This window comes from Octopus bimaculoides, chromosome 23 (genome assembly GCF_001194135.2).
Source record: "Octopus bimaculoides isolate UCB-OBI-ISO-001 chromosome 23, ASM119413v2, whole genome shotgun sequence".
In the NCBI taxonomy this organism is placed as follows: Eukaryota; Metazoa; Mollusca; class Cephalopoda; order Octopoda; family Octopodidae; genus Octopus; species Octopus bimaculoides.
The window spans coordinates 31,988,581-32,001,462 of record NC_069003.1 but is presented as its reverse complement, the minus strand read 5'-3'; the positions used below and the strand labels follow the sequence as shown (position 1 = coordinate 32,001,462).

The window sequence follows — 12,882 nt, the reverse complement described above, 5'->3', positions numbered from 1 at the left end:
GTGAATAGAAGTGATAACTAATAAATAAATCATATTTCTCCAACTTTTACTAACTTTGTATTTATTGATATACAGGGTGTCCACAATGTCTGGGTACATGGGGATTAACACATACTTTAAGAAATTATTATTTCTTATATTTAATTGTTTATGTAATGATTTCATTTAATCCATGTACCCAGATCTTGTGGACACCCTGTATCTGTACACCACTCCAGACACTCAACACACATATACAGATGTATGTCTGCATATCTCTTAGTGTCATAATATATGTTTGTGCGTTCCATTCAATTTTGAAAATAATCATGAATTTGCAGTTTAATATTGACAAAAATACTTAAATTTTTTTTTGCCAATATTAAACTGGTTCACAACATAACTCAAGAAAATGGTCTTAGAGAAAATCGTAATGGATATTTTTAATTCAAATATGAATACTTGAAAAATATGATTGTCTATAATAGAATTAGATTTGAACTTAGATGAGTTGGTATTGAAAGTGTTAAAATAAGGTAATGGCATTATCTCAAGGCTATAAGTAGTGTTATGGAAAGAGTGTGTAAAATGTATCCCTGTAGTTATAGGGGCATTAGGGACTATCCCTGAAGATTTGAACAGATGGATTGAGGAAATAGGCATAAAACCTAGTTTAGTGCAACTCCAGAAAACAGTGTTATTAGGGACAGCTAGGATACTTTGGAAGGTTTTTGGCATCTAAGGTTACTTGTATCCCATTGCTGGGAATTTTGCTTTTCCACCAGTTTAATCTATTGTGTGTATATAAAGTAATAATAACAACAGTAATAATAATAATAATAATAATAATAATAATAACAATAATAATAATAATAATAATTTCAAATTTTGGCACAAGAGAAGCAGTTTTGGGCTAGAGGGTAAGTCAATTACATTGACCCCCACCCTACCCCAGTGCTCAATTGATATTTATTTTATTGACTCCAAAAGGATGAAAGGCAAAGTTGACCTCGGCGGCATTTGAACTCAGAACATAAAGACAGATGAAATGCCACTAGGCATTTTGCCTGGTATACTAACGATTCTGCTAGTTTGCCACCTTAAAAATAGTAATAATGATAATAATGATACAAAATAAACATGCAAGTATTAGATAGTTGAAAAGAATAGATAGCATGGTACTGTAGGCTACAGATAGCAAGCCCTTTATACATGCAAGACTCCAAAAATTCCAACGAAACTGGAGTTAATAATAATAATAATAATAATGTGTGTATGTGTGTGCTTCAGTAACATACCTTGTGTTGGTCGTTCATGTTAACAGCTGGGCAGAAGCTAACTCATCAGAATGCAAATATCTTAATACATGAAATTATTGCTGTTTCTTCTCTCAGCACTGTCATGATGTGTGTTGTTATTTTTGTTGCTATTGTTGTTGTTGGTGTTGCTATTGGCATTGTTCTTTCGTTCATCTCTTACTTCTCCACTGTCATTGTTGTAATAGGCGTCAGTGCCAAATATCTCATCTTGTTCATCTGAAGCTGGATAGGCAGTGCCTCTGGTGTGTGATGTGTAGCTGCTTTCTACTCGGTTGTTTCTTCCAATATCGTAATACTGGTTGTTATTGTAACTGTTCTCTGCATTGTATCCACTTTTGGTATTATATCTGCTGAATGGTAGGTTATGCATCCTCTGCATAGAATGGAGATTTGACCTGCTGTTAGATTGGATCATATGTCTGCTTCTTTTCGACCCCATGTTGTAGTTTGGTTGACTGTTGTAGTTTGGTTGACTGTTGTAGTTTGAGAAAGGGTTGTTGTTGTAACCCCTGTTTTGACTGTGATAGTATCCCTTTGGATTTGTGTTGTAAAAGGGTTTACCGAACAATCTAGACTCGTAGTTTAACCGATCAAAGCCTTTGTCGTAACCCGAGTGATCCGACATTGTGCCATATCCAAATCGATTGGATGTTGTATCATGAATTCCTCTATTCATCCCATCAAAACTCCGACGTCTAAAATCCCTATTAAATCCTTGTCTGTTTGAATTTGGTAAATACCTGCCAGGATTACTGTCATGCCTTTGATTTATGTTGTAGTTTGGTCTGCCATAATTCATGTTCTGCTTGTCAGTACTTTGATTTTCGTCTGGATCTATTCCTGAATATATTGGATTCCTTTGGTTGGCAGCCATTTGGATTTTGTGTAACAACGAATTCTTATCAGGATATTCTTTGTTAAACATAAACAACTGACTGTTGACTGGGTCGTGGTAATCACCATGGTAACTTCTGGCGTTGTGAGTTGGTGCTTCTCCAGATTCTTCTGAATCTTTGTCCCCTTGTGCACTGTTATCGGCCAAAGTGTTTGATTCTGCTGGATAAAGATCCATATTAAATGCTGGTCTTTCTGCTGAGGATATAATATCTCCTGCTCTTAGTCTTTCCATGTGTCTAACTCCACCATATTTACTGTGAGACAACGCTGCACCTTTAGTATCTTCATCACTGCTTTCATCAGATCCATCTTTTTTTTCTTCTTCCTCCGGAATGTTCATCTGACCAGCTTCGCCATCAAGTGGGAAGTCCAAGTAGTTTTCTGCACCATACGGAGGGTTTAGAAAACCGTCACCTGGATACATCCCTTCATATCTGTTCTTGTCTATCATGCCATTTTGCACACCAGTTGGCACATTGTGTTTGTGATTGTTGCTTTCTTCAATAGGCAACAGATGAGTCCCGTACTCATCGCCAACTTGGCCTCCGTACGGAATTCCATATCCATCTATACCGGAATAAAGATGCGGGATGCCATGCTCGTCAATTCCTGGGTACAGATGTGGGATTCCATGTTCGTCTACCCCAGGGTAAGCATGTGGGATTCCATGTTCATCTATTCCTGGGTAAAGATAAGGTGTTTTGTGATCATCAGTTCCTGGCTGATTCTGTGAGTTACTTCCCTTCGTGTCTGTCGTATCTGCCTCTTGCTGGCCTTGTTGTTCCTGACCTGCTTGTTCTCCATTTTCACTCTGTGCCGTTTTAGACTCATCCGTATCTTGTTTGTTGGTTGCTCCTGATTCTTTATTCCCTGGATAATCTTGAGAAGAACCATCAATTCTTTGAAAAATTGTTAAGTTGTCTTGAGAATTCTGTTGTCCAGATTTTGTTTCTGGTTCTATCGTACCCAGTTCATTCCGACTGTCTTTTGAAATCCAAACAATGCCAGCGTTACTAGATTTTCCATTTTCAGAAGGTTGACTCTCTTCTGTTTCCTGGCCTTTGTCTGGTTGTAAAGGATAATTCATTTCAGGTGTATAATCAACTCTTGGATCATGAGCACGAATGGCCATTGGTTGAAATCGCCGTTTCCTTGATAATCCACTTGTTTCTGAGTTTTCATATTCACTACTACGAACAAATGCTCGTTCTTCTTTGTCGGAGACCTCATAATCACTGTCTTTCTTTTGAGGGCCTTTGAAGTTCCTTTTGTTTCCATGCTGTTTTCCAAATAGACGTGAATGAGTATTGAACCTGGTTTTATGGTGTTCATCTCCCTCTGAATCTCTACCAGAGCCTTTCTTGGTTCCATGTTCCATTTCATCCGGTTCCGTTCGCTGTCCCGAGCCTGAGCTCTTTTCAGATTTATTGAATTTACTCCAAGAATTACCTGCTGACGATGAATAATTATCTCCTGCTTCGTATTCTTCATCAGCTTCCTTGAGTACACCTGGTTGTGGAGTTGCTTTTGGTTGTGGCAAAACAAGATTGTCTGAACCTCGGTATTGTTGCTGTTGTTGTTGTTGTTGTTGTTGTTGTTGCTGCTGCTGTTGTGGCTGTTGTTGTTGGGGTTGTTGTTGTTGTTGTTGTTGAGGTGGTGGTTGTTGCTGTTGAGGTTGAGGTTGTTCTTGAAGTTGTGGCTGTGGTTGTGGTTGTCCTTGGCTTTGGGCATTGGTTGGATTGCTATCTACGTTATGATGCAGTTTAATTCTCAATTCTGCTGTGGGACTTGTTGAAGGAGGGGCTGTGCTAACCGTAACAGTCGCGGTAGTTTCCCCAAGGTTTTCTTCTGGCGTGCTCTGCACATTTGGAGCACTCACGAAAATCAGCTCCTGAGGAAATAAAGGTGGTGGATCACTGGCAAACACCATGGGGGTGTCATTGACACCGATTCTTTCTTGTTGTGCAAGCGTTTCAAGAATCTCTGGGCTTAAAAAACTGTAAGCTGCCTGCCGTCTTGCTCTGTGCAGTACTCTCCGTTTATTTGTGCCATCAGAATATAACGGATTATCCTTAGTAGTTAGGTTTCCACTTAGTTTCTGCTTTCTTGCTCTGTAACTTTTCAGTTCGTTCTTGAGTCTTTGTAATAGCAAGGCATGTACTTTTACATTTCCAGACATCTTCTCGAATCTATGTTCCAAGAGTTGTAGTAGGTGTTCATTTGAATTGAGCTTCTTGACCAAAAACCGAACCATTGTTTCGAAATTGGTCTCTTCTTCGGCCGACCGTGCTCCCGCATTCGGCCGTGCTGTTATAGTAGCAGCGCTATATAAAAGCAGGATCAATCCCAAAGCGAACGCTGTCTCCATTATAATGAAAAATACTGGGAATGTTGTACAGCAGTTACTACTAGACAAGATCTGCCACCTGCTTCTTTCTTCCCCTCTAGTTAGTGGCACTCTGATCATGGTTACTAGACGGGCTGTCTTAAATATCTGGATATATCTTTGTTATTTTACTCTCCCCTACCTTTCACTATCTCATCATATACTTTTGTCTGACTAAATGACTTCAAAACTTCAAGGTGAAATTAGATACACCGGATATTGTTATAAATAATAGAAAACATCTCAGGGCTTTGTTTTTGCTTTAATTTTATCTTTTTCTGTCTTTGTTTTTCTTCATTTCTTTTTTTTTAATTTTGTCCTTACTCCATCTTTGTTTACATTTCTCTCTCTCTCTTATATTTTTTCCATCATTGGTATGTTGCTTTTTTTTTTTTTACATATTTCATTTTTTTTTTTACTTATTTAATTTTTTTTTACTTATTTAATTTTTCTTTTACTTATTTCATTTTTTTTTTACTTCTTTCATTTTTTTTTACTTATTTCATTTTTTTTTACTTATTTCATTTTTTTTTTACTTATTTCATTTTTTTTTTTTACTTCTTTCATTTTTTTTTTTCTCCACTACTATTGTTCCTCGCTCAGTTATTCTTCCTTTCAAAAGTCCCATCGTGTGAAACTTGTTCAACCCTAATTCTAACCTGTATCATTTACATTTACTTACAATAATTGCTGTCACAAACAATGATTGCCCTGTCGTCTGGCATATTCTGTCAAACTCAGAAGAAAATGACTTTCTTATCCACCTTGCTATTTTCTGCCTTGTTCATTCCTTCTTTTATTTGTTGTAAAAACTGATTTGTTGTTGCCGTGGTTGTTGCTGTTGTTGTTGTCGTCATCGTCATTGTTCTTGTTCAATTTCTCTTCTCTTATGTTAAAACACCTTACATTTATTAATTTGCAATCAGTAAAACGAATCTAATATAAACAGCCTTACTAATGCATACATCATGTCAATTATGTACGTCAGGAGGGGAGAATGTAATCAAACTGAAGACAAAAACAGTTTGCCAAAATTTCCTCGACCACCCCTACCCATCATATCAGTGGAAGATGAGGGCTTGGTTTTTCTTTGCCTTTTTTTTTTTTTTGGAGGTTTTTTAATAATTTTTTTTTCTCCCCCTGTACTTTGTATTTTTAACCTGCATCAAAAAATTATGTTTTCAGTGTTGTTCTTTCTTATATCCAAACAGTTTTGCCATGGACTATGCAAATTATTAAGTAGCTAGCCAACTTGACATTTGCATCTCTATTGCTAACAACTAATTTTATGAGTAGACACTTACAAAATATAGCAATCTTCATTGTGCAAGGAAACTCATTTTATTTTATTTTGTTCATTTTAGTTTCTAAGTTTGAACACTTAAACTTTTTTTTACTTTCATTCTTTTCTTTCATATTTATCAAAATATGAAATCTTTTTCAATAATTTTTATTTTATTTTCTACTATGAACATTAAAAAGAGATTTTAAATGAAAATGAACATGCAATCACTGTTTAAATTACTGTTTTTGTGTTATTGCATTTTACTTTGGAAAGACTATTTTACGACTTGACTGTTGAGTTCTCTCAAAGGAAATATTCTTTTGAAATCAACAAATGAACAGCTCATTATGATTTGAGCCAATCCTTATTCAGAGCTTTTGCCCATCTAGATAAGCTGAGAAGTTATTTCTTGCCTGCATGTTCCATTTTGGCATGGTTTCTGAGGCAGGATGGCCTTTCTACCAACAACCCAACTGAGAGGCACTGGGTGCATTTTAAGAAAGGACCACCTTGAGAATTGTTCTGTTTCTCTCTCAAAAAACTAAAGAGAATCTCTTTTCCCTGTGTTGTCTCAGTACATTTATTCTTTTCTTTTTCATGCAGCTGGATGGGAAGAAAGCAAGAGAGAGTGGGGTAGGGGAGTGGTTGAAGAGTAAAAGAAAAGAAGAATCAGAAGAACTGGAGTAAGAGGGTGATGGAAGAGAGAATATTGAGGAATAGAAGAGGGAGGGATAGTCAGCTACATGATGATTGTTGGTAAGCGGATTGAATAGAAACAGTATGAGTAGTGTGATGAAGGCAGAGAGAGAAAGAGAAAGGAGGCAATGTATGACAACAGGTGATAGAGGATGAAGTAATTTGAGAGAGTGTGGGGGTAGCAATGAAAATGGTTGATGGCCCAAAGAATTGGAAGTGATTGGAGTAAATAATAAGTGATGGTGGGGAATAATGGGAAAGTGAGAGAGAGATTCAGAAAAAGGAATGATGGTTGGTAATAAAGAATGGTGGTGGTAATAGGATTTGAATATAGACTGATGTGCTGCCATCCTTTGTTACAAAGGCATCATGATAGGAGAGTATTTATTGGTAGGTTGAAAGTTGAATCTGTACATTCAGAATTATGTGTAATTTTTTGGATATCTTCCAGGCAACAAGCCACTAGAGGTTCATGACTACACATATTGCTGCACTTTCTTGTAGATTTTAGTTTGGATAGATTGATGGAGATGTGGCTGTTTTTTCTAGCAAGTTGAATGACCACATCGTCCCCATCATGGCTGTGTCTATCTAACTTGATATATTAATCATTTAGCATTTAAATTGGCCATATCTAGCATAGATGTGTTCGAGGTTGCCAGATCCAACCTCTTACACCTATTCAACAATGTCATTCTGAAAATAACAATCACATTCTGATCTTTTATTTTATGACTATATCAAACAGGTATGGCAAGGTAAACTTGTCCATGTCTAGCTGTGTCTTGTAAAAATTGCCTGAAAATGTCCTCTTTGAGAACTACGTTAAGAGTACATGTGTCTATGGAGCACTCAGCCACTTGCACATTGATTTCATGAGCAGGGCTGTTTTGTTGATCGGATCAACTGGAACCCTCGTCATCATAACTGACAGAGTGCTTTTATATGTATATGTGTGTGTGTGTGTATAGATAAATAGATAGATAGATAGATAGATAGATAGATAAATAGATTGATAAGTCACTAGGAATATCGCTAATCCAATTACACGCTTAGAATGATGTCAGTTATTTTAACGTTAGTTTGGTAATAATATATTTGACCCTGCAGACACTTCATTATCAACCTGGCTGCTTTTGTTTAACTGGGAACTTACACAACAAGTAGAATATTTTTTCACCAGCTGTGCCTCATGCCAGACCTGTCATTGTGGCTACGATTCTGACACTGTTACTCTCTCAGTCATGTTTGTAAAGTTACAATAACACTGTTAAATAGTTTAGTTTAGTTTAAGAGGCTTCCCTTTTGTTTTTGTTTTTGTTTTTTTGTTTTTTTTGTGCTAAGATTTTTTAGTTTTTTTTTGTCTTGTCACTTTGAATTTCTTATTTCTTCATGACCAAGTTTTTTAGTTGACACTAAAATATGTAGTTTTTTTTAAATTTTATTTTAGGATTTTTTTTTTTGTTACAGTTTCTTTGTAGTTATGTGGTGTTTTTTTGTTGTTGTTGTTGTTTAGTCATAGGTAAACCCTGATCGAGTAGGCCTATGATAAAAGACATTCTATCCTTGACCATCCCATTTATTTTTTGCTTTTCTTTCTCATTGATTTATATAGGTTACTTTATTATAATCAAGTTTATCATGACACTAAAATATGTATTTTTTAAAAAATGTATTCATTGTTGTGGTTATTATTGTTGTTTGGCCTTCTCTCTTATCTTAAATGCCTTCCAGCCATGACAATCCCCACCTTCCTCATATATTGTGATATTTCTCCAGATTTCATTATTCATTATTTGCTTATTTTCTTTAAATGGTAGAGGAATGATTTGATGGAGATATGGCTGTTTTTTCTAGCAAGTTGAATGACCACATCGTCCCCATCATGGCTATGTCTATCTAACCTGATATATTAATCACTTAGCATTTAAATTGGCCATATCTAGCATAGATATGTTCAAAGTTGCCAGATCCAACCTCTTACACCTATTCAACAATGTCATTCTGAAAATAACAATCACATTCTGATCTTTTATTTTGTGACTGTATCGGACAGGTGGGGCAAGGCAAACTTGTCTGTGTCTTGTAAAAATTGCCTGAACGAAAGCAATGGGGAGAAGAAAATCTTTCTTTGTTATTCTCTTCTAAAAAGGTTATTGACATACAGAAAGTGCTTGTCAGGGATTGTTCGTTGATTTGATGGTACAGAATAAAGAACATGAGGTTGAGACCATTACATGAAAATGTCCTCCAAGATTCAGATCTGAGTCATAGCATATTTAACTCTTTAGCGTTTAAACTTGCCATTTCCGGCTCAACTATTCCTATCTGTTTTATGTTCAAACCAGCCAGATCTGGCCTCTCACACATATCCTACAATATCATTCTGAAAATAAATAATCATATTATTGAAATCTCAAAGCTGTGAGATAATGCATAATTAATTGAAAACAATGTGAATAAATAAGCTTTACATTTGATAGAGTCATCTGAATGCTAAAGGTTCAACTGGCCTTATCTAGCCAAGATACTCTTACCTGATTTGTGCTCAAAATAACTAAATTTGGTTTCCCACACCTACCCTACAATATCATTCTGAAAATATTCAATCACATTAATTAAGTCACAAAGCTACAAGATAATGCCTGATTAAAGCAAAAGAATGCAAATAAATAAGCAGAAGGGTAATATTCCTTACCGTCTGGAGTTTTGATTTATTGACTGTTAAATTTCATTCAGTGATTGATAAATCATGTTTTTTTTTTTGTTTTTTTTTTTGTTTTTTTTTCAGAATGTCAAAAAAACAGAAGAAAAAGAAGAAACAACAGCGACTTCTTGCTCAGGTGGAATTTATATTTATTTATTTATTTGTTTATTTATTTTATTTTATTTTAGCTATTTGTGTATTTCCTGGTTATGGTCCTCTTATTTTTTTAGTTATTTCCCAACTGGTGTGTAGAAGTTGCCCTCTAACTGGGAATGCGGCCTGAAAGCTAACATTGCCAAACACTCTGTTTAAAAATAAGGGTTCCTGGTTCAAATCCAGTCTGATATGTTACTACTATGCTTACATCCAGGAATAAAGACCTGGTAACAATTGGAGATTAATCTGATTGAGACACTATAAATATTGGTGGGGGAAACGTTTCTTTGCTAAGTCTGAGGAATTACAATCTCATGGTTAGTATTTAGTGTAATGATCCTTTCTTATTTTGGCACAAGGCCCGCAATTTTGAGGGATGGGGAAGTTGATTACATCAGCCCCAGTACTCAACTGGTTCTTATTTTATTGGCTCTGAAAAAATGAAAGGCAAAGTCAACCTCGGCAGTATTTGAACTTAGAACATAAAGATGGATGAAATGATGCTGAGCATTTTGTCCAGCATGCTAAAAATTCTGCTGTCTCAATGCCTAAGTATTGATTGTAATAACAGTTTCAAATTTTGGCACAAGGCCAGTAATTTCAGGGTTGTGGGGTAAGTCGATGACATTGAGCCAGTGCTCAACTGGTACTTATTTTATCGACCCTGAAAGAATGAAAAGTAAAGTCAACCTTGGCGAATATTGAACTCGGGATGTAAAGAGGAACAAAATGCTACAAAGCATTTTATGTGGAGTGCTGAAGGTTCTGCTGCCATAATATTTACCGCAATAATACCTGATCTTTTTCTCATCTTTTGTTACAGATTAATGATGATGACAGTGATGGCGATGACAAGAAGAAAGAAAAGAAAAAGGCTGAAGAAGCTTCCAAATTGGCACAAGATTTTGAAGGAAAAGTCAGAGTTAACGAAAAAGATGTAATTATCGACATACATCCAGAGAAACAGAAAAAGTAAGGAGAAAACAGTTGTTTTTCATGAAAAAGATGTAACCATTACTGTCTGTTATTTGTTTCCTTGTGTTCTTTTTCTCTTTTATCAAAGACACAGGTGTGGCTGTGAATATGTGCAGGTATGGCTGTGTGTGCTTAAAAAGCTTGCTTTCGAACCATGTGATCTCTGGTTCAATCCCATTGTGCATCACCTTGGGCAAGTGTCTTCTGTGATAGTCTGGGCCTACTAAAGCTTTGAGAGTGAATTTAGTAGATGGAAACTGAAAAAAAAACCCTAGGTGAAGGTTTGTGATCAGAAAGCCATCCAACCATAGAAAAATCTGCCTGAACAAATTCCGTCCGATCCATGCTAGCATGGAAAAGTGAACCTTAAATGATGATGATGGTTATATACACATATATAACTATAGTAACCTCTTCCTTCACCCGATTCACATTGACATGGAAGTTTAGCAGCCCCTACTCCCACTCCTACTATGCATTAGTCAACGTAAGGGGGGAAAAAAAAGATAAAGATGTACAGTTAAACACCTCAGCTGTAGTGGGGTTGTGGGGGGTGATATAGACCCCGCTTCCACCTCTCACACATATTACATGCACACATACAGACACATCACCTTCAGTCACTAGCTAGACTAAGCTTGTTACTTGTCTATACTGATACAGCTCTAGGGATTAACCTGTCAGCTAGATGATGATACTACCTTCTGGCTCTTTTGAATTATAATTAACTTGCACTTGGTTTTTTTTAAAACAGTCCACCCAGCAGAATAGATAGAAAACTGAACTGAATAAATATATTTGTAAAAAAATTTTGAAATATTTATCCAATATTTTGAGAGAAATTAAGGCAGTGGGCTGGCAGAATTGTTAGCATGCTGGGCAAAATGCTTAGAGGAATTTCATCTTTACATTCTGAGTTCAAATTCCATGAAGGTCAACTTTGCCGTTCATCCTTCTGAGGTTGATAAAATAAGCAACAGTTGAGCACTGGGGTTGATGTAATCGATTTATTTAGGTATTTAACATTCATTGTACCAGACGGAATTTACAAATTCCGTCTGACCCATGCAAGCAAGGTAAAATATATGTTAAATACCTACATACACTAATGGCTATCTCTCGATCTGAGGAAGACAATTCTGAATTTCTTGCTAAATAACTTGCACAGATGAATTGTTTGTAGTGATCATAAGTCTACTTTGTCCATCAAATTGATATTACCTGTGCAGGTGCATGGTGTGCCACATTTCAGGTGTCAAACTGATTGTAGAGCCATATGAAGTGTTTTGCTTTAGAACAAAATGCCCAGTCCAGAAATTGAACCCATGGTCTTAGGATTATGTGTGCATCACCCTAACCATTAGGCCACATGGCTCACAACATACATACACTCATATACCCACACATACATACACACATGCACTCACATTTAAGTAAATATAGACATATGCAAATGGCACCTGTGCCAGTGGCATGTAAAAGCACCCATTACACTCTCAGAGTGGTTGGCATTAGGAAGGGCGTCCAACCATAGAAAACCATGCCAAATCAGACTGGAGTCTGGTGCAGCCTTCCAGCGCTGCCAGCCCTGTTCAAACCATCCAACCCATGCCAGCATGGACAATGGACGTTAAATAATGATGATGATGAAACAACAGACTTCTACACTGTTTCTGCCAAACAAATTCCACTTTCAAAGTACTCTTGCTGAAGGTGCTGTGCAGTAGGACCAAAGCCAGAAGTACATCTGTTACTGCTTTTAAATAAATATACATTAAAAGAGCAAGCGACAAAGAGAGAGAGACGGAGAGAGAGAGATGCACATTTGCAATTGTTTATACTTACAATCCAAAGTAATGTTCTTGAATATTGCTATATTGCTTTCCCCAAATCCATTTCTATGGAAACCATTTGTATCCATGTCTGTGTGTCTATGTCTTCATGGCATTGAAGGATTGGTTTATTATTTACCAACTGATTGGTTGCACCCATTAACCTAGACTGTTACAACATATCTTCAAATGGACCCTTTTGTTTTCTGGGTTTCCTCTTTTCATTGGCTGCTTCTGTTCCTCTTCTTACCTTACACCTTAAAATTCATCTCATTTTTCTTTAGTGTGTTTTTTTCCTCATTTTATTTTCTGTCTGATTACAATTTTGGCCAGTTTTTGGGGGTTGGAAAGGATATTTCTTACCTTTCTTTTTCTTATTCTGTTTTTTTTTTTTCTTTTCCATCTAATTACAGTTTCTTTTAGTTTTTGTTTCATTCCTTTTAAAAAAATTGTCCTCTTCTTTGTCTTTTTCCCGTATTAAATATTTTCCCATGACTGTATGGTTAATAAGCTTGCTTTGCGACCATGTAGCTTCAGGTTCAGTCCCACCATATGACATCTTGAGCAAGTATCTTCTACTATGACTCTGAGCTGACCAATGCCTTGTGAGTGAATTTAATAGATGGAAACTGTGCAGAAGACTGTCATAT

The 12,882-nt window shown here is 36.3% G+C and overlaps 2 protein-coding genes across 2 annotated transcripts in view; one reads left to right on the top strand and one right to left on the bottom strand.

Moving 5' to 3' along the window:
* Positions 1–4,687, bottom strand: part of LOC128250585 (uncharacterized protein DDB_G0283357-like) — an 8,421-nt gene extending 3,734 nt beyond the window's left edge. Inside the window, exon 1 of the mRNA XM_052975881.1 lies at positions 1,278–4,687. Within this exon, the coding sequence (XP_052831841.1) occupies positions 1,339–4,662 (3,324 nt within the window). The 5' untranslated portion in view covers positions 4,663–4,687 and the 3' untranslated portion in view covers positions 1,278–1,338. The remainder of the gene's footprint in view (positions 1–1,277) is intronic.
* Positions 1–12,882, top strand: part of LOC106873746 (dnaJ homolog subfamily C member 21-like) — a 34,148-nt gene that overhangs the window by 18,905 nt on the left and 2,361 nt on the right. The window contains 2 exon segments of the mRNA XM_014921243.2: positions 9,354–9,405; positions 10,249–10,397. Coding sequence (XP_014776729.1) covers positions 9,354–9,405; positions 10,249–10,397 — 201 coding nt within the window.